Genomic DNA, 18449 nt, shown 5'->3' on the forward strand with positions numbered 1-18449 from the left:
ATTGATGGCAAGCAAGCCCGTTCCGTTTTCGACTTGGAGTCACAAAATTGGATTCCTGGCTTCCAGATCCCGTATCCCAGCAAATTTTTTACGAGCCCTATTGGGAAAACCGTGTCACAAATGCAATAGGCAAACTTTTCCCAAACTGTTCTGACTTTTTTTTCTGCACGAAAGAAATGCTACGGCTTGTTGTGATTGAATCACTTAGAATTCTACTCTCTTTTTTTTTTATTTTTTTGCTTATTATTTGACAAGAAATAATATGATATTTTATTCTTATTAGATCAATAAAAAATTCAAATTTATTTACTTAACATTCACTAGAAGTTGAATTTAAATGTATAATTATTTTAAAATGGATTTAAATAGATGAATCGAATCAACCCAATGCACACCAAATAAATGGATTTAATTGGATATTCATTTAGTTCCATTCAAAATTAATGGACGAGTTTGAATAGATTATCAATATACAAGTTTAGACGGATCAATATTGATACCTTTGATCTAATACTAGCAAAATGATAGTACAATTAATCAAGATAGTGCCAGGAGTTCGAGAAGCTTTTAGAACTGACTTTTGACCGCAAGAGCTGGAAGCCCATATCCGCTGTTGGAGGAAAATTTTTTTACGTCTTCTACATGCTGTGCTTTGGCATCAGATTTATCCATATACACACAGGGAACAACTACATATATTTGCCAATTCACAAACTCTGCTGGTGAAAAACCCACATTTCAACTAAGAAGCCTAAACTATACATATGGAGTACAACATTTGGCTTTACGAACTACTACCAAAATTAACTTCAAAGGCTATCAAGTTGCCTTTAGACTGAAAGTGAAGCAGGAGATATATTAGTTCGTTTACAACTAGAACACCTGCTTCTAAGGTAGCAGCAGTTCAGTGATCCATCTCATCAAACATCCTTTGGAGCAATGGCTACTTTCAGTTCAAAACTTCGAAGTGTTGTCCTACCTAAAATCACAGAGGTGAACAGAGGCACCTCAGCGAGCCATCTTGGCAAAACGTCCCCTAATTCTTGTCCGACTTTCTGCACGAACTTTCCGCGTTTCATACCTGATGTGCTTGTCAAACCTGTTTGTTTTATAGATCTCTCAGTCAAAAACTTATAAATCAACAGAGTATGCATGTGATACATCTAACCAGTACCAGATGCTTGATCTCGACAATCACAATTAAGGGCTCAACTTACACGCAACTACCCACATATAAGTAGGTCAGCCATGGCTAAAATTGTATTGGAGATAGATATTTCATTTATGGTTACATGTTCAGTTAAAGATACACTGAATCAATTTGCAGCTGCTTTGTCCCCTATATAGATTGCAAATCAACAAACAACTTGCTTCAAAAAGAGTTCTTCGACGCAATTAATCAATACATACTATGTGAATCATACTTTCAGCAGCATGTCAAGGCTGTAACGATGTGATGCATTAAAGCAAAAGTTTTCCACTTTGAGATATTTTAAGCTTTTCAAACATGGTGAAACAGGGATTCTCGCATGTTAATAAGAGGATTTGCAAGTAAAAGTGGCACAATTTTCCCTTACTGGCAACATGTAAACACAACAACAATGTCCTGAGTCCTAACATCACCTTATGATGGATTAGGAGGTACCTTCTAGTTTTCTTTTTCTCCCTATACCGTGAAATTGCTGAGCCTCTCTCCTGCCTGTTTAACTCACGAATAGCAGGTCTAGGAAGGGTTTGGAGGGTTTCAGCTGCCGGAGGATGCATTTGCTCTTCGTGACTGCCTCTTAGGGGCCCTGGGCTGTCACCAACACCTGAATCTTTGTCAGGAACTATATGGTTCAGCTCAATATTTTCACCTAATAAGGCAGAAATGTCCGGAACTTCATCCTCAACTTTTTCACTGCCCCACTGAAATGCGCTGGCCTGCAGGTACCCAACACGATCACTTGCTTGTCTTTCGTTCCATATATATATATATATATATATTTTTTTTTTTTTGGGTTAGTTTTGTTTCCTCTTATTTTCCGAGAGTAATGTTTTCTACCTTCCCTTTGCTTAAAATAACACAAGGAAAAAGCAACAAAGCACATTATAGGTTCAGAAGATCTTTCTATTATGAGCGGTACCATCTAGAACAAATTAAATACAGTTTCAACTACCTGAAATGCGCCAAGATCCAAATTTGTTTGACAATGGAAAACGTTAAACAGTTCAGCTTATACTGTCGAATTGAAGATGGCAGCTCTAAATTCTAGTAGCATTTTTTCGAAGTTGTTAGTGTTATTACTATTTGAAGATTTGAAGTTAAGATCGCCTAACATCTCCTAGTATGGAGATCCTGTTTTTAACTGGCTATGCAGATGAACCGATTTGAAATAACCAAACGTGTCTGAATCTAGCCTTGATCAAATAAATCAGCCCATGAATAACTAGATATAAAAGAAGCATCACCTCATATGAAGAACCTAACACTGGCTCAGAATTGTGATCGAGGCTTTCATCCTTCTGCCCAAACTGGAGGTTTTGCTCGGGTACCGGGAGTTGAAATCCTACAAGGGGTTCAACATCCGCTTGGCCGCAATTGATGTTAGGTTCTAACTTTGACATTTGGCGTAGCTGGGAAAGCATTTCCTCTCTGTGTTGTCCACATGTAGCATTTCGATTCTAATTCAAGACACAAGTGCCCGAAGTTTGTTACAATTCCACGGAAAACATTTCTCATTTTCCAGTCTTGTACAAGAGAATGGATAGATAGTTATTAATGTGCCTTAACATTAATCTGTGAAGTATGAATAGACCCAATGCTTGGGAAATAAAAACAAAAGCTTAAAAATGGACATGGAAAGCCCAACATATCTGCAGAACATATGACAGTATGGAAAGACCAACAGAATAGCAGCATGAGAGAACACATGACATCATAGGCCCAAAAAGATTCCCACCACCAAAAAAAAAAAGGGGAAACATACCTTAGGCAGGGGAGGAACCCCCATAGCCTGTAAACTACGTCCAGAAGAAGAATCACTGGACATAATCAAATCATCAAGACAGACGATCGAAGGCGTCTCCCAAACCAACAGATCCGACAGCTCATAAACACTTTCAGCATCATCAACATCATGACGACTGGAATTGGTATTACTAGCTTCTTTGAGAGCAGCAGAAGCAGGAGCATCAGAAACCAAAAGGGATTTCTTCCCAAGCTCTTCAAACCCAAGGATCCCCAATAGTTCAGTCACAGAGGGGCAGCCACAGAATCCCTCAAGAGGCCTGCGATCATGTACAGCTGAGAAAGAAGAATAGGTATGGGTGTCCCAATCGCAGTTCTGGCAGAGTACAGAGGAGTGAGTAGAGCAGAAAATGGTGGCGGGAGTGGAATCACAGGCGTCGCAGAGCAGGCAGCGAGTGTGCTTAGTGAAGAGCGGGTTAGTGGAATGGACCTGACGGTCGCATGCCAAACAGAGCTTAGCAGAGTCGGCTCTGCAGTAGACAAGAGCCGCGGCATCTCCGCAGAAGTCACACACCCGCCGTCCAACCACCGCACCATCTGATTCCAGCTCCTCCGGCTTTTGACTCTTCATCAAAACCATCTCGTGCGGCTTTTTCTCTTTTCTTCTTCTTCTTTTTTGGTGTTTTTATCTCAGCCAGTAATTCAATTCTTGTAGCATATCGGGACTAATAAATTAGCTTGTTGAAGAAGTTTCAAGATAGAGTTGGTGAGCATTCTAAGTAAGTAGAGGCGTTAGAGCTAGAGGGAAAGAAGAGACAGGCACCCCTGATTCCTGAACTAGAATGACTCTGAACCTTATCACTTTGGTTCGGCTTTTGTAGTCCTTAGTTGTAGTTGTAGCTGTAGCTGTAGTCGCATCATGTGCAAGTGAAGAGTGAAGACCACCGAGCAGCAAGGATCCAAGAATTTGGGGGAGGCTGCGTCGAATTTTGAGGTACTTTTCCAGATTTAAGATTTGGCCGCTGGACTAGAGTCTAGCATATATATATATATATATATATATACATATATATATTTTCTCTTGATAATTTTTTTTCTATGTCTACTCTTACTTTACATTAGACATACTGGAGGGAAGGGATAAATCCAATTGAGTTAAAAATAATACTCTATATGTTGCGGTGCCTCAACTAAATTGAAAGGCCGTTGCTTCTTTTTCAAGAAAAGAAAAGCCCGAAAAAAAAAAAAAAGTTAAAAAGTGCATCACGGAACGGATTGGGCGGGCCTCACTGCCAGGATGTCGAAAGAGCACTATGTGCCACCTGTCCAGGATTCCAGCGTAGTAGCAGTAGTACTATCTGAGGTATACATTTATTTACTAAATTAACCCAATCAAAGGTTGCGTCAGCGCTGACGACGACATCCAAATACTCTACTAATATCTGAGTAGAGTACAAGTAGAGGCCGGAGAGATTTTTTTTTTAATCTGACCGGACCTAAGAAGAGGAATTTGCATCCAAAATAGTTAAAAGGGAACAATTATACTGAGGTAAAAGAAAGGGTCTGTCTAACGGATGTTTATAGGGTATTAATTAAAATATATTTTAGGTATCATATTTTTTAAAATATAAAATTAATTAGAGAAAGTAAATAATTATTAATAAATGATAAGCAAAATTAAATAAAAATATATATAAATATAAGAAAAGGTAATAATTGTTAGTGTGTATATATATATAATATGTTACGTGAATGTTAAATGTGTGTTAACTAAGTGTTCTATCATCGATCATCCGGCAGAAAAACCCTAAAAAGAAAAGCATTGGTCATGTTTGACAACTAGGCCTTGCTTGGATTGCTTGTTTCCGTCGGAAAATATTGTCGTTTTCCGTGATCACATTTCCTTATCACCTTTTTCCCTCACATATATCAAATCGCTACAGTAATTTTTCCATGAAAAATGACGGAAAATGCAATCCAAACACAACCGTACCATAAACGGGTACCAATATGACACGTGGCGTCATCATATCCGGTCACATTTCCATCTGCAGAATCAGAAGTATATACGTGCACATTAATTCAAATTCAAACATAGATACGCGGCGCAATTTTGCCTGCAAAATCAGCAGCCCTCGCCATTAGCAGTTGGTTTTTCTAGGGAAGAATTTTGGATTTGATTTGATGTTGAGAAACTCACGACCTAATGGTAGTTTTTATTAATCCGAAGTAGAATGAGAGATTCCAGAACACTACTAGTACTGTTGCCAATTATTTTAGTGATTCTGAAATTACAAAAAATGTCCAGAAAACGTATGTTTTCCTCTTTGTATCGTTCCACCAAATTCTCTAGTAGTAAATACAACATGTAATAGCAACTAGTACTAAATATTCTTACATCCCTCTTTCTATTTGTATTTCTCTTGATCAAAGAATTAGGTAGCCAAAAAAAAAAAAAAATGGAATAGTTTATTATCTATGGAGACCATGCATTGCATCGATCAAATAAGCAAATCTGTAGGAGTTGAGCATTCATTGCAATGCAGGCAGCTGATTTTGAGATCCAAGACTGACGGGCACGGGAAGAACACCGTCTACAGTGTTAGGTGCAGGGGCACGAGGACATTGTTGGCTAAAGGTCCACCCCTGAATAAATCAATACGGACCAACCAGCCCTCGTGTCCCTGGCTATTGAATTCAATTCAAAAAAGGCAACATCGCTTTCGTGTTTCGGGCTTTCTACATGCTCCTTAGTTTGAAAAGACTCCAAATTTCTTAACTGTGGCTGCCGCCTTTGACGGTTTCGTCAATATACAACTGTTATCATTATAATAAAAACCAACAATTATAAAACTAGACGATTGGGAGAGAATTTGTTACAGCGGATCAGTAGCCATGAAAAAGGAACTAAATTCGTCATTGAACTCTAAGTTAAAGGGTTCGAACCCCACTTGCTTTGAAACAAATTCCAAGGACATACAACTAATTAGCATCATCAACAAAACAGTGACAAGAATCAGTAAAATGAATATCTCCTACAAACATTGATCAAGAAAGAAGATCATAAATCAGGGAAGCATACAATTGATACACTACAGCTTTTGGGGGCAATTTGGGGGCATAAATCAGGTTATTGATTTTGAGAAAAGAAAAGGAGAACAACGTTACTGATGATTCTCGCCCGTTGTTATCATGCGGGTATTATATGAATTACAATGCCTGCACTTGTGGCCAAATATGTGAAACAATGCTTTACCAGTATTGTTGCAATCATTACAGAGGATTGAGACCTGCAAAGTCAATGCATATCCCGTCATTTAAAGGGAAATTCAAGTTGGCCAATCACTAGCCCAATACAAGTAAAAAAGGAAGTAAAGATTCATAAAAAACAAAAAGGGAAATACTGTGAATGACATCTGGAAAAAAACATGTCATTGCAGGCACCTGCATACCCAAACTGCTATTTGTAAAGGAGGTAGGTACTCCCTTAAATAAAAATTTCATAAGTTCCAGACCCACCACGACAGTAAACTTTCCAACAAGCCCAACTAAAACATAACAGAAATTCAAAATGAACAATCAGTTTCTTATAAGGTAAAAAATTCACGAACATCTTATAAGGTAAACCTCAAATACATGCCTTGCAAGGTGAGGCAATCTGATAAAAACATGGACAACAAGTTTAAAAAAATGGGAAACAGGAAAACTGTGACTTACTTCATAACGGTATTCCTCAGGCATTGCTGTAGCTTCAATCTGTCCCAGAAAGAATGATCACCAATATAAGGCCAGGAAGATACTAAGTTATAATACTCTACATGCAAAAATTGAGAAAACTAGACCCCATGCACATGGGTCAGTCACATGGTTGGTCTATGGATACAAAGTGATTTCAGTGACCAGCAGTAGAATAAATGAAATTCACCCACATTGTAGAGTTACCGGTCAATCTAATAGACAACGCTACATATTTTCAGTGCCATTCCAGCTTCTGACTCTCGACATATTAAAGAATGGACTGCTCTATTAAGCAGAAAGAAACATGAGGCCAAGCCCAATGCAAGTTACTGGTCAATCTGATATTCACTTGGCCTTGATCCAAGTCAATGATTTATGTAATACTCACACAAGACATACTCCATGGATAAAGTGAAACATCCCTAGAACTAATGGGGCTCAGTATATCACTGGACCAATACAATTCACGTCCAAATGAAAAGTTGTGTAACAAATCATAAACTGGTGGTTAATCCAATGGTAATCGTCCAACTTTAGCAAATAGTAATTGAGGAATTGAGCTTATAAGATGAAATCAAGTCTGAACACAACCTAACATATATAATAACCAGCAACAGGACAAAGATTTTTTGAAATGCATTGTCTTGACACAATGCTATTATGAAATGCCTGTCTAATTTGTACTGGCCATGTTTCAGATAAACTTCCTGTCTTGAATAATTTTTTTCACACATATCACTAACTTAATTAGTCAAGAACATTTTCCAAGTAAATAATCCAAGAAAAGCCTTCGAAAAAATTATAGTGAGCACAAACACCATAGCTGAGCGATTATACAACCATGTGCAAGGGACAATGAGAAAATACTATCATACTTCCAGATCTAATCTTTCCCAGGTTCTGGACATGTTGAATACTGACTTCGAGCAGATTGGACACCTATACCTACAAGATAAATGCAATGCAAAGGTGACATTATTAGACGGTGAAGCACAATCCGGAGAACAAAAATGGAGAAGACAACAATAAGCACAATCAATCACTGGCTTATTGATTCAAAACAGAAGAAAATAAGAAATAGCAAGAAAAGCTGAACTTTACTGGCTTTGGCTGATCATCTCAGAATAGCAATCCATATGCATTGTATGCCCACATTTCATAATTGTCGTGCCTTTTATGGAATCAAATAGAAACTAGCAACAATACATAAACATTAGATTAAACGAGTACCAATATAAGAACTTTAAGGAGATATGGTCTTGATTCCAACCTCATAGCAGATGGGACAGTGATTCTTCATTGAGTTCTCCACACATGAGTGATTATCACGCAACTCAATAGAATAGCAAGATCCTGTGCTTTCAAACATCAAGAAAATGACAAGAGTATCCCCAGAAAAAAAAGGAAAGAAAAAATCTGCTAAATGGATGATAAACCTTTGTGCTGCTGCCTTCTATAAGCGAAAACCTTTCAAGTTCATAGAATGACCAGGATATAGGGTATACATTTATGAAAGGATGCTCCAAAAAATTTTCAGAAAAAAAATACAAAAGGTGCTCTTTGATAATTGCAATAGCAAGTATTATGAAATACAAAGTGTATCAGTCCCCCATCAGCCACCATTTTGCTCTCATTTCCCAACACAAGCACGCTTTAGTTTCCTAAATACAGTAATCCAAACAATGAAGAATTCAAGAACTTCAGAAACAATATGTCAACAGTTAATTGCTATCCTATGGCTATTCTTTCTTTTTTCCAACACCACTAAAACATTCCATCAGAGTTATGCTTAACATTCTAGAGATGAAATAGCAAATCCATCCAACAATTTCATTATTTTTTGATATCCCTGTTGTATAACATATTTACATGTTGCATTGTAATACTATCAGAATAGCAGAACCAGAAAGCATTCTCCTTGATTTTCAGCAGCAATCTTTTTTTTTTTTTAAATCAAGTAAAGAGGCAGCACTAAAACATTCTTATCTTTGTCATCTACATCAACATAATACAATATACTCTGTTATTTGAAATAAATAATCTAAGATTACTCTCTTTGTATTTTTCCCCCCTGGAAATGTTCCATGATGTTTTCCTGAGTCAGGTAGGGCGAAAACTTGTTAACTTGACATTTTCCAAAAGGGTCTGGTTAAGAACAGAAGCTTAGAAATCAGGGAAAGAGAACTGGCATGGATAAGTCACACGTTATTTTTCCACACCTTAGAAAGGAAATGATATCTTGTGGGGAGACCGTTACAAGGACATAATAGAACCATAAGTAGCATGTTTGAAAACACAACTTCGTGTAAAATGTGCTACAAATGAAATGAGAGTGCATGCCTACATACCGCACTTAGGGCAGTGGAAGTAGTTCTCCCGTCCACCAACTCTGCATGGCCATGATTAGCATAAAACGTTACAAGTACATTACAAGTAAGAGTTTCTTCTTTTTTTTTTTTCTTTTCTCAGAACTGGGTAACAAGGAATGTTCTACTTCAGTTGTAACAAATAGTCAGATTCTCCAACTCAGTTACCTACAAATCCCACAATCATGACAGTGAAACTGCTTCTTTGTGGTCTGCAACCAAAAGTAAGAGACAAATGATACCATTTGACAACTCATATCACGTAGGAAGCCAGTATGCATATTGTATAGATGCTCCTTTTAGAAGACAAGGTTGAAATAGCATTACATCATCGTCATAGAATCTGCAAATGTGGCAGAAATACTCTCCAAATTTAACACCACAGTTTGAACAAAGCCCAGAGACCTAGGTAACAGGAGATAACACAGAGACATGATTAGTCAAATTCAAGCAAAATGGTAAACACTTATGACGAGTTCAAGGAATTATAATCTCAAACCTCTTGCTCGATATTGCATACTGCACAGATGACCTGCAAGGAGCAATAATTTGAAACAAGAATTAAACACCCAAAGATGGGAAAACAAATTAGACGGAAACAGCTAGCAGAAGGAGAGAGGAAGTAAGTACTTGCTTCACATCTTGCCGAACAAGCTCGTGGCGTTCTTTGGGATTGCTCAGAACGCTCTGTCGAAAGTTAACGAAGTCAAGAATCAAGAAAAAACCCAAGAAAAAAGTTAATCTGTTTCACACGGTATCAGATTACTTACCATGGCCTCGTTGTGACAGTGACGGCAAGTAAAAACCTGATTACAGCATGGCGTTCGAAGTTTACACCGTCTACGATAATGCTCGCATCTACCCACAAACGCAACCAACATCATCTCGAGCAGAATCAAAATTTATGGTTAAGGATGGCGAGAAGAACAAAAAGAAAAATGAAAAAACAAAAGAAACGCACCCGTAAAGCGTCTTTCCATAATCTTCTCTGTTGGGCTGATCTGTACTCTCGCCGTCACCGGCAGCTTCTTGGTTTTCTTGAGGTTGGTCGACAAGGCTGGGAATAGGAATATTGTCCTCTTCACCATTCATAGTGGTAAATTTGATTTGGGAAATCTTAATTGTTGATGAATGAGGGGTTCGAGTAGGGTAATTGTTATGGCGTAACTCAATTTTAGCCAGTAACCGAAAAATCAGTCGATTGATGACGATACCACGTCACCTTTGCTAAGTTTTTGCACGGGATAATTTCAGAAACCTCCCCCGAGATTTCTGACAATTTTACTGTAAAGTTTTAAAAATTACACATACCTCCCTTAGTTTAATAATTTTAGTAATAAAATTTTAAAATAATATTGACTTGGTCAAATTTTTAAATAAATATCCAAAAATACCATTATGTAATAAGTTTTAATTTATTTTCCTATAGAATTATAAGATTACCTAATATAATTATAAGGAGAAGGTATCGAATTTTTCGTGTCGATACTTATTATTTGATAAATAACTATAATAGTAATTTTATCATTATAATAGGATACTTTTGATGATATTTTATTATGAATTTAGATTTATAAAATAGAAAATAAAATATTAAAATAATTGATTCAAAATTTATGAATTTTTTGAGTAGTGGGATTATCATAATTTAGTAGTGATTTTGGGCAATTATTTTTTGATTTATTGTTAATTTTAATACCAAAAAATAGAAAACAAAGATTAGCAAAAAACATCGAATTATGTATAAAGTTAACTCATCAAAAAAATTATTAGTTTGATATTTGATTACAATAGAAACTAGAGATAATAATAGCAATTTTACAATTTTATTGGCAAAAAATTAAAATAAAAAAGAATAAGAAGGAAAAAGAATGAAAAAATAATTTTAAAGTCATTTTAAGTATAAGTATACCAAACAAGGGAATTTCATTAAAATATTTAAAGGTAGTATTGTCATTTTAAATGGCAAATGAAGTATGTATAATTTTTCAATTCTTAGGAGAGTTCAGTGAAATTATTAGAAATTTTAGGGGAGATTTCTGAAATTATCCCTTTTTGCACTAATAATTAAGAGATCCTTTCCAATTCCCCCGCCCACGAGACGGCGCCTTGGCGTGAGCTTGGACGGTGTCGATCGATGGATAGATATATATATATATTTATATATTTTTGTTGGTAATAAAGATCGATAGATAGACAGTCACGCCTTCGTACGTTATGAATTAAGTCGATTAATATTTTAGTGATAGTTACTGAATTAATGGCCGACTACCAAATCATTCAGTACCTCGAATTTTTTTTGTTAAATAAAAATTTAGGTGAATTCAACTCTAATCATCGCCACAAACCATGCATTTTAGAATCACATGTCACTTGCAAAATTTTTTATAAAATCATCCGCCTACGTAGCTTTTATCCTTCTCAATATAAAATTTCAAATACACAACCTTCAAATTTCACTTTCATGCTTCTCAATATAAGATTTAAACTGGGTTAATAATCATTCATTACTGTTCAAACTTTATTTACTTAACAAATCAATTAAAACGAGCTGTCGTCTAACCAAACTCTTTTTTTATTGAAGTACTATCAATTATGCCGAGGGCTCTTTCAAGTTTCAGCCCAAAAAATGAGGTGATTCCTTCACGCTACATCTTAAGCCAAGTCAATAAGTCATGTGAGTGAAAAATTTCGCACCTCTAGCCTCTAGGGCGTACCTGGCACCCGCATCAGCAAGCAGGGTAGGGCGTATAACATATTATAAAGAGTTGGTGTTTGCACAGAATATTATTTAAAATAATTACATAGAGTATTATTTAAAATAATTATTATGACACTTTTTTATGTGATATATATATATATATATGAAATAAAAAGTGATTAAAAATATTTAAAAAGTGAATTAAGACATATTTTATAATGCAAGAGAAATGATAATTAATCTCAATTAATTATCAATAGTGTGAAATGATAAAAATGTTTTTATACCAGCAGTGTTACTCCTATCATGAATGATAATGAATCTCAATGTAAATTTAAATTCTAATTTTTTTTTTTTAAATGTAACATGCATATGCTCCTTATTATTAATCTTTTAAAAAATTTGGGACCGTGTTCCCATTTTACGCCGTAATCCAAGAAAGCATTACATACATATTACCGACCTATACAGAATAGGAATGGTACTATATTACCTAGTCGTCCATTTCTTACCAGGAGTTGCATATACACACGTATCACCTCATGTACCCAACATTTTCCCATCATATACCAGGTGATGCGTAGCGGTCGTTTCCCTTTCTGAAGAATGAACACCGAACGACAAAAACACTTGCAAAGCTTAAAAGGGTTGATTTCCAATTCATGTATGCCAATAATAAGTTTTCGTCTGTTGTACTCCTGTTTCCGAAAAGAAATCCTATGGAGATTTTACGTTGCGCAACAGAAGGAAGGAAGGTGAAAATGTACAGGGAATTCCTCTCAGCATTCGGCCTCGAAGCAGACTGTTTGACTTTAAAGGATGGCGCACAAGCATCTTTGTGTCTTACTTGGGTTCTTTTCTGCATAGAGGAGAAACAAAAGCCAGGAAGCAGAATGTTAGATAAAAACCAACAGCTCTCCTAAAAAGCCAAATAGAGAAAAAAAAAAAAAACCAGAAATAAAAACTTAATAAGACAACTTTGACTTTGACGAATAAGAAAATGCACAACGGATGGCAACGATACAAAGGTGGGACAGTCATATTACAATTATGTATCATTCCTGGTTAATTTCTTCGGTTGCCGTAAAAATTTCATTTTGTAATCTGCAAACATCCCTCCACAGCCCAGGCACGCTAGAAACACACCAGGAAGCGGATAGAAGGAAAAGAATAGGCCAATTTCTTGAAAATTTAGCATCAAACAATCACAAGATAACAGGCTGATGCTTTAGAACACCATAAACTCATCCAAATGTTAAATTTTTAAAAGAATCATAGACAAAATGAATGCTTGCCACGGATGTGTTGGATTCTGGGGGTTGCATAAGCCAAAATACCTGTTTTCTTTCCACTATTAGGGGGTTGCACCACGACATGCATTGTAATAACTCCACCAGAGACATCACCAATGGGTATTCTTGACTCAGCAAGTGTCCTTCCATCGTCCAAAATTTTTCCAGCATGTATTAGTTTGATATCACCAGCTGACTTGGGTGCGATAGATTTATCTAAAAGTTGTGGATACGAATAGAACATAATTAAGTGCTCTAAAAGAATGTAAAAGAAGATCAATGCTGAGCAAGTTCCAAATGCACAGAAGGAACCAAGGCAAATTGCATGATTGATAGCAAGTATTTACCAAATAAGATCACAAAAACCAATCTAAATAGAAAAGACCATATAACGAGATGCATGGGTGCATGATTTGACTTTATTATAAGATTTTCACGACAATAAATATGATCTTTCAGCAAATCTAAATCAAGCAACTCTAGCCAATCCGATTGATAAGGAAATAATGTTTGGTAAAATTTAGTGATTTAAAGAGCCTCGGCATTAACAAGTCTGTAATGTTGAGATAGGAACTACAGCAATCTCTCCAGATACCAAATCTCTCACATGCAGACTGGGAAAATGGGATCGAATTTGATACTCTGAGATTAGATATAAACTACAAGTCTATATGTCCAACTATCATAATTTCTGATGCCAGTTTTTTCCTAGTTTCATATCCACCCCTTCAATATTTAACAACGAAAATACCAAAACAATAAGAATATATAACAATCACGTGTGGTCAGATGATAATCTTGTACAAGCCTTCGTCTGTAAATTAATTACATTAAGTTAATGACAATCTCAGGGCACAACTTCCTCCCGGTTAAGAACTTGAGAGAAGTACAAGCAACTTAACTTTTAGCTCAAGAACAACTTATCTTTTACAATTTGCAGACAAGTTCATAAGAGATCACCCAATTACTACCAAAGAAAGAAAGAAAAAAATAAAAATAAAAAGTAAAATAAAACTAGAAAAGGAATATCAGAAGTACATCTTTAGACCATCGGAACCTGAACATGACCATAACTAGCGTTATCAGCACCATCGCAAGTCAAGAATTCAAAGAACACATACAACTTGAGAACAAGATTGAAACTCGAAACATTGAATGAATACTCGATTGATGATAACGATCTACAATATAGGTAATGGCTTCCCAAAAAAAAAAAAAAACACACACACACACACACAGAGATGGGTAATAACCTTGAGGCCACTGATGAACAAGCCTTTGTTTGAGCACAGAAATAGCTGTTGATGATATATAGGTTCCATGTCCTATATCTGTCCCGTCATAGATTCTGAACTTAAGTTCAACTAGCTCCTCCCCTTCAGCCATTACAACCCTTCACCTCTGCTCAAAGCCCAATGCAAACAATTCCAATTTTTTTAACCTCCAGGATAAGTTGGCTCTACAAATTTACCTGCCAACACAAACATAAGTGAACCTCAAAGAAAAATCAACAGGCATAATAGCCGAAGAAATTGATGAGAACAGTGGCGATATACCAGCCAAAAAGCCACACAGAGAAACTAGTCCGACTGGTTTACTGTTATAGAAAATGAGACAGACATTCAAGTTGTCTTTTCACAGATTTGTACTTTGAAAAATGAATCCAATAATCTATCACCAAACAGTAGAGGGCAAAAATGTTATCCAACAGCTTTCGCAGAAGGTTCTGCAACGGGATGATGCACCCAACAGTACGGAATTAATTAAGTATTGCATACAAAGCCCCTGTTCAACAAATTGCATACAAAACCCTAGCTTTCCGAATTGTGCTAACATATTACTACATCCAACAATACTCAGGCAAATTTTCAAATACAAAAAAGAAATCAGAAAAATAGTTTTAATAATAAGAAAAAGGAAAAGAATACCGAAACCTAGAATGTTCATTCCAGTATGCTAAGAATCAGTATCCAAAACATGTTTAATTACAATAAAAGTATTAACAAAGTTGTACAGCTTTCTATTTCATTCCATCCGATTTTCGAATCAACATGAGACGCGTATAGGAATAAATAGCGAATTAGAAAACGAATAAACAAATGAAAGCTAGGAGTACCGGATGAAACGAGTCAAGACGCCATCAACTAAAGAGGAATCGGCATCGGTCGGCGACCTGGCGAAAGTCGGAGACTGTGTCGGTGCTTTGGACTCGACATCAGATAAAAGAGGGAAAAAGGAGACATACGGACCAGAAAAGGTCTGTTATTTCCTTAAATGATACTACCACTACTAATCTTCTTTTGACGCTTAGCTCGTCTTCTTCTCTGCTCATTTTTTTTAGCGGTTCTTTTCTTTTCCTTGCCTTTTTAGTGCGTGTAATTTAATTTGCACCGTCTTTTCTTCTTTTTTTTTCTCTCTCTTTTTTATTTTATTGTTCTTTTCTCTCTTCATTTCTTCCGCCGCCATAGTTGGGTGCACTCGCACTCCGGGATGGTCCATATTTGAATCCGACCGGGCGAAATCCTCGGGCTTTGCAAATTGCAGGCCTGCGAGCGCATGTATCTGGTATGCAAATCATGCTTATATACGATGATCCTGTAATTAGAGGTGATAAATTGAATATTTGAATAATTAATAGTTTCTAGGAATTTGATTTATGGATTAGGTTAATCCAATCCACTTAAATCAAATTACTAACTAGCCATTTAGTTGGGGAGGATTGAACATCCACTATGGGCTTAGAAAGGATTGATTCCTCTGCATGACATTTGGTTCGATACTGCAACAATGAATCTATGGAAGACTCAAAATTCTTCGATACTCGGAATTTGGTACAATCAAATCCATTGAAGAATTTGGAACAAAAAAATTAGTATTAAATGTTTCGGGAAAGTTAGTTATTGGAGTAGTGCATCTTAGAAATTAGAATTTAATGTTAATAATTAATGATGATTGTAAAATTGGAATCAGCTTTGACAGCTACTATAATTGGGTCACCCAGTTGGCTGGGTGTGGTTGGTCATTGACGAACTTATAGGATTTCCGTTGGGGTTGGTCAATGGCCACCGTACAACTTGCCACGCATGAAACAAAATGTCTCACTCTTAGTTCCAAAGAACTTCTCATTGTTGGCACTATTTTCTTTTTCTTTTTCTTTTTTTTTTGGGATAAAAGTACTTTATAATCCATTCTCATCAATCTGCATTAATGGCAGAAGATACGTCAAATTGAATATTAAGGACAAATCTAAACAGTACAAAATAACACTACTACTATGAGACTCCAAAACGTCTTCTAATCATATGAATCGCTGCAGTTCTATTACGTGCATGTCGCCAAATTTGATGTGAAACAAATTTGGCCCAAAGAAAAAGTTAAATCTGATATAACAGATTTGAGAATTTCTAGATCTAACAAAACAAGTATGAGAAATCTCAGATCTAATAAGTAAAATCCCAAAAATAAGAAAGAAAATTTCCCAATAGAATTCTAAGAGAGAGAGAGAGGGAGCAAAACTCTCGCCATTAGAAAATTCTAGAAGAGAGAATTCTCTCACTAGAAAAAACTCAGGAGAGATTATTATTTGAACAAAATAGGAAGAAAGAAATTAAAAGATCATTAATTAGAAGTAAAGAGAGGCAAGTTTGTCTGGATAGTGAAATTATCTCAAATGATATTTCGCTTGCATCATAAATACATTTTCTAATCTACCTTTTTATATTTCCGATCATCTTTTTATCTCTCATACATCACATCACAAAAAGTGTTACAGTAATTTTTTCAAATAATATTTCGAATAATACTCTCTATCCAAACAATCCCAACGATTTTCGCTTTTTTCCGGGTCATCTGGTTTCAAAAATAAAAAATGATTCTAATTACTTATACCGAAGCCCAAAAGCAACCAGTTGTGCGCATTAAAGAAGTTGCCGAGTTTTCATCCGCCAGAGATTCTCGGTGCGGAATGCATATGGATCGTTCCTCTCTGCCGTCCATATCCAAGAATCTTGAATCGGGGCGTCTAGAAGGCTGTTGCTCGCTTTTATCTCATGCAAGAATCTGCTCGTTCGGCTTCTTCCCTTCCGATGGTTTTACGGCTTGCTCAATGGCTACTTGTCAAGTTGGAGGCATCTTGGAAACAGTTTGACAGCCCACATGACAAAGGCCTATTCCACTCTTTGATCTTTTGTATCATAATTCACTAGTGTTACACTCTTTTAAGTTAGTGCAAGTCTTGCACTATTTGCTATAATTGGCGTATATTTTTTTCACCAAATTAGTTTAACTTGTACACCATTTTGGTGTAAATAGTGTAAAAGTTACACCAACCTAGTGGAAAGATACATCAAATAGTAAGCAAATTACATCAAATATTGATTTACGCTAACTCAGTTGAAGATATATCAAATAGTGCAAAACTTGCACAAAGAAAAAAAGGGTGCGGCATGTGAGTGTTCGTTACACATGAATGTTAATTAATTTGGAAGTTTTTGGTGGGATCTTACGCTCCTACGGTCTGATCCTATAAAATTAAAATCGATCCTACGTAGGTTTCGATTTTGCAAACCTTGGCCACATGTGAGTGTTTGTTACACTGTGTAACAAATGAATGTGGCGGCACCAATTATTTTGTGTTTTCCTTTCTTTGATGAAAAGGACCCAAGATTGTTGCTACTTTCTGCTCAATCTCCCTTTCTTTCTTTCTTTTTTGTTTTTTTTTTTGCGGTTCCTAATACATTAATCATCTGATGTTAGAGAAGTAAATAACAAACGTTGGCTTCAATGAACTTTTACTTAACATAAACACAACACAATTCATTCATAATCAGAAAAAAAAGTGAAGCTACTTAAAGGGTCTTCTCATACCGGCACCAGCGGCATCTGATTAGCATCGAGAGAATCCACAGCCATTATGAGCCTAGCGACTTATTTCATTTGTGATGATGCATTTGTAGTTTGATGAAGCAACACCCCAACGATCTGTTCTTCAAATTTTCTAAACTAATATAATTAGGAATTGAAAACAAACATAATACACAAGAATAAAGTTAGCAAGCTATCATTGTCGACGGGAAAGTGGAAGAATCAATTGCAGCTGATGATATACACTAGAAAAGTGGATGATTTTGCTTTGGAACTTTATCAAATTGAGCAATGCCGCAGGAATATTGACAGCAGAAAGCATCAGCATTTTACTTCTGTCCCTGTGAATTTTCTCTTACATTGGGTCCCCTCCCTTTATCACCAGCAGTTGACATATTCCAAGCATTCCGCCAAAAGAATCCATTCAATTGATTAATTAACTTGTTCATCTTTGTCCGCTTATGCTACGTGCATTTGTACGAATGCACGTAACCGCTAGTAGTTTAAGGTCTAATGATCCCAGATTCTGTTGATTCAAA

The 18449-nt window shown here is 36.1% G+C and overlaps 3 protein-coding genes across 5 annotated transcripts; all 3 read right to left on the reverse strand.

The window, feature by feature from the left end:
* Nucleotides 1-673: 673 nt before the first annotated feature.
* On the reverse strand, nucleotides 674-4000 carry LOC113717457 (zinc finger protein CONSTANS-LIKE 13-like). 2 transcript variants are annotated; one of them, XM_072065043.1, is made up of 4 exons: nucleotides 2970-4000; nucleotides 2452-2664; nucleotides 1624-1923; nucleotides 674-1099 (listed from the first exon to the last, which is right to left on the reverse strand). In XM_072065043.1, exons 1-4 carry the CDS (start codon nucleotides 3588-3590, stop codon nucleotides 1094-1096), a joined length of 1140 nt encoding a protein of 379 aa, XP_071921144.1. In that variant the 5' UTR covers nucleotides 3591-4000; the 3' UTR covers nucleotides 674-1093. The 2 variants fall into 2 exon arrangements, with proteins under 2 accessions (XP_071921144.1, XP_027098067.1); XM_027242266.2 differs by having other exon boundaries at nucleotides 1646-1923; nucleotides 2970-3993.
* A 1840-nt stretch (nucleotides 4001-5840) lies between these two features.
* LOC113717473 (E3 ubiquitin-protein ligase MIEL1) lies at nucleotides 5841-10248 on the reverse strand. Of its 2 annotated transcripts, none has more exons than XM_027242267.2 (12): nucleotides 10016-10245; nucleotides 9825-9912; nucleotides 9685-9741; nucleotides 9554-9586; nucleotides 9382-9459; nucleotides 9223-9266; nucleotides 9037-9077; nucleotides 7959-8041; nucleotides 7790-7881; nucleotides 7564-7633; nucleotides 6668-6706; nucleotides 5841-6240 (listed from the first exon to the last, which is right to left on the reverse strand). In XM_027242267.2, exons 1-12 carry the CDS (start codon nucleotides 10144-10146, stop codon nucleotides 6115-6117), a joined length of 882 nt encoding a protein of 293 aa, XP_027098068.1. In that variant the 5' UTR covers nucleotides 10147-10245; the 3' UTR covers nucleotides 5841-6114. The 2 variants fall into 2 exon arrangements, with proteins under 2 accessions (XP_027098068.1, XP_071921152.1); XM_072065051.1 differs by lacking the exon at nucleotides 5841-6240 and adding an exon at nucleotides 6448-6498 and having other exon boundaries at nucleotides 10016-10248.
* Nucleotides 10249-12385: 2137 nt separating this feature from the next.
* LOC113717489 (membrane-anchored ubiquitin-fold protein 3-like) lies at nucleotides 12386-15607 on the reverse strand. Its single transcript, XM_027242268.2, has 4 exons — nucleotides 15164-15607; nucleotides 14301-14518; nucleotides 13093-13263; nucleotides 12386-12614 (listed from the first exon to the last, which is right to left on the reverse strand). Exons 2-4 carry the CDS (start codon nucleotides 14431-14433, stop codon nucleotides 12568-12570), a joined length of 351 nt encoding a protein of 116 aa, XP_027098069.1. The 5' UTR covers nucleotides 14434-14518; nucleotides 15164-15607; the 3' UTR covers nucleotides 12386-12567.
* Nucleotides 15608-18449: the final 2842 nt, after the last annotated feature.

This window comes from Coffea arabica, chromosome 1e, assembly GCF_036785885.1.
Source record: "Coffea arabica cultivar ET-39 chromosome 1e, Coffea Arabica ET-39 HiFi, whole genome shotgun sequence".
NCBI classification, from domain to species: Eukaryota; Viridiplantae; Streptophyta; class Magnoliopsida; order Gentianales; family Rubiaceae; genus Coffea; species Coffea arabica.

Bases quoted from the DNA above. Each gene is read 5' to 3' on its own strand.
- LOC113717473 (XM_027242267.2), bottom strand. From the start codon at position 10,146: ATGAATGGTGAAGAGGACAATATTCCTATTCCCAGCCTTGTCGACCAA. The intron at 9,460-9,553 runs GTTTGAGATTAT...CCTGTTACCTAG, and splicing joins TATGCAATATCGAGCAAGAG to GTCTCTGGGCTTTGTTCAAA. The intron at 6,241-6,667 runs GTAAGTCACAGT...TTGACTTTGCAG, and splicing joins CTGAGGAATACCGTTATGAA to GTCTCAATCCTCTGTAATGA.
- LOC113717457 (XM_027242266.2), bottom strand. From the start codon at position 3,590: ATGGTTTTGATGAAGAGTCAAAAGCCGGAGGAGCTGGAATCAGATGGT. The intron at 1,924-2,451 runs GTGATGCTTCTT...GGGTACCTGCAG, and splicing joins TGTTAGGTTCTTCATATGAG to GCCAGCGCATTTCAGTGGGG. The intron at 1,100-1,645 runs GTACCTCCTAAT...TAAAACAAACAG, and splicing joins GAGAAAAAGAAAACTAGAAG to GTTTGACAAGCACATCAGGT.
- LOC113717489 (XM_027242268.2), bottom strand. From the start codon at position 14,433: ATGGCTGAAGGGGAGGAGCTAGTTGAACTTAAGTTCAGAATCTATGAC. The intron at 13,264-14,300 runs GTTATTACCCAT...CACAACTTTTAG, and splicing joins TGTTCATCAGTGGCCTCAAG to ATAAATCTATCGCACCCAAG. The intron at 12,615-13,092 runs GTATTTTGGCTT...TCCTCTATGCAG, and splicing joins TAATAGTGGAAAGAAAACAG to AAAAGAACCCAAGTAAGACA.